Source organism: Rhea americana, unplaced genomic scaffold (genome assembly GCF_003343005.1).
Source record: "Rhea americana isolate MKP2758 unplaced genomic scaffold, rheAme1 scaffold_215, whole genome shotgun sequence".
Taxonomy (NCBI): domain Eukaryota; kingdom Metazoa; phylum Chordata; class Aves; order Rheiformes; family Rheidae; genus Rhea; species Rhea americana.
Window position 1 is genome coordinate 1503916 of NW_028186305.1, and position 2134 is coordinate 1506049.

At 66.9% G+C, this 2134-nt stretch overlaps 2 protein-coding genes across 19 annotated transcripts in view; both read right to left on the reverse strand.

Moving 5' to 3' along the window:
- Nucleotides 1-419, reverse strand: part of LOC146595849 (uncharacterized) — a 2010-nt gene extending 1591 nt beyond the window's left edge. Inside the window, exon 1 of the mRNA XM_085305112.1 lies at nucleotides 14-419. Within this exon, the coding sequence (XP_085161238.1) occupies nucleotides 14-223 (210 nt within the window). The 5' untranslated portion in view covers nucleotides 224-419. The remainder of the gene's footprint in view (nucleotides 1-13) is intronic.
- Nucleotides 1-2134, reverse strand: part of MACF1 (microtubule actin crosslinking factor 1) — a 120691-nt gene that overhangs the window by 106716 nt on the left and 11841 nt on the right. The window lies entirely within an intron of this gene.

The following is a 2134-nucleotide window of genomic DNA, read 5'->3' on the forward strand; positions in this document are numbered from 1 at the left end:
CTCCCCGCCGCCGCGGAGCCGCCTCCGGCTTCGGCGCCTCGTCCTCCTCGGCGACCTCCCCGCCGCCGGCCGGGGGCCGCTCCTCCTCCGGCGCTGCCTCCGGCCCCGTCCTCTTCCTCCCCCGCCGCTTCCGTCTGAAGCGGACCCGTTTTTTGGGCGGCAGCGGAGCGTTGCCGGCCGCGGGCTCCTTCGCTCCTTTAACGCAGCCCAGAGAATTGCCCATGGCCGCGCCGAGAGCGGCGGCAGCGTCGCGGCGAAGCTGGGCTCCGGCTCCCGGAGAAAGCCCGGCTGCCGCTTCATCGGCTCAGAGGCGCGCGTTCCCAAACGGGCGGCACCGCGAGCTGCCCGTCCCCGCGGCCGCCCGCGGAGGCTCCCAGCCGCTGCCGCTCCAGACAGCCATCTTACAGCCTGCGAGCTGCAACGAGACAAATTCAAAGCATCTCACTGCAGTTCAGAAATCACTTGACCTAAAAGCAGACGGCGCCCGGATTGGCTGCAGCGTTCGCTCTCCAAATATGAGGTAATTGGAGCGCTGCCCTCGGTAACACAAACAGGGAGCGAGAAGCAGCCCGAAAACCGGGGAGAAGGGAGGGAGAGGCTGGGCGAGGGCGGGCGGAGGGAGGGGGCGGGAGGAAGGTGGGGGGGGGAAGGGAAAAAAGGGGAAAAAAAAAAGAAAAAAGAGGGGGAAGGTTGGCCAAGGTAGCATAAAGGAAGGGGTGGGAGAGAAACGGGGAAAAAAGCAGGGAGGAGTCTGAGCGGCTCGGCACGCATGCCAGAGGGAAACCCCAGAGCGGCGGCGAGCAGAAAGCGCGGACACCCGCCCGGCGGAGCGCTGCCCTCGCGCACGGGCGTTTCCCTCCCTAATTCTYGAGCAGGGAGATGCGCCGAGGGACCGCGGCGAGCGGCGACCCTCCCGCCGCGGCTCCGGCGCCGCTTCCCGCGGCCCCCCGGGGCGCCGAGCTCGGAGGCGACCGCGGCGCAGCCACAGGTGCCGAAAGCAGGAGCGAGGCAGAGGAYGGGGAGGAAGGCGGCACGGAGGCAGGGGAGGGGGCTCAGCCCCGCAGGCAGGGACCCCGCCGAGCCCGGCCCCGCGCTGCGCGGCCGGCAGAGCTCCGCACGGCACCATCGCATCCCGAACGCCCCCGCCGGCGCCGCCTCGCTGGCTCTGCCGGGGCAGGACCGCGGCGCTGCGGCACCGGGATGCAGGAGATTAAGGGCGCCACAATAGAGCTACAAGCCGAGAAAAAATCCCTTTAGCGCAGGCGGGGAGAGAGCCAGCCCGGCTCCCCCATGGGGCCCGTGGGGCCGGACCCCCCGGTCACCCACCGCGGCGGCAGTGCCACCCCCCGGCATCCCGGCCCAAGAGGGGACCCCGTCCCATGGGGAAGGGCCGGGCAGCCGCGGAAAGCGCCCGCAGCTCCCTGCATTGGCTCTGCTCGTCTTCTCCGGTTTCCTCCGAAGGGGAGAGCAGAGACCAGCCCCACGGCCACCCCGGGGGCAGCGCGGAGAGGACGCCTTGGCAGCCACCACGGCCCCACATCTTCCGCACCAGTGACTCAGCGTCCTGGCCCTGCTCAACCCCGACTGCTTCCCAGGACCAAAATGCCAACGGAGAGCCTTGTCAGCAGCTTCAGGCTCAATTTATACATGTGCATCCAGCCGAGAAGCACAAATGCCCCAGAAAGCATATTCCCAAGAAATTCAGGTCAAGAAATCCAGCAAAGACACGTCGGCCTGGCCACCCCGGCACAGCGAGCGTGCTTGGCGCGGGCACTCGGGAACGTCGCTTCGAGCCGTGCCCGACCGTCGCCTCCCCGTCCAGAAACACCCCCAGCAGCATCCTGCAAACGCACCAGCTCTGCCTCCTCTGCATCAGCCAAAAGCAGATGCATCACAAAAAGCCCCAAACTTCCACGTTTTCTGAAATAACTAATAGTACTGGATGCCCAGCTGTGCTAGGGCTCCCGGGGTGATGCACACTCATCCTCTGAAAATGGAAAGCTTCCTTAAGAGGTCTCAAAGCAAGCGCTCGCTGTGTCTGAAGGATATGTCAGAGCCTGGATATGGCAGGTCCCAGAGGCTTGGAGACCTCCCAGGTCCCCTTCCCACCTCTGGATGCAGCAGCTCCCAGAGA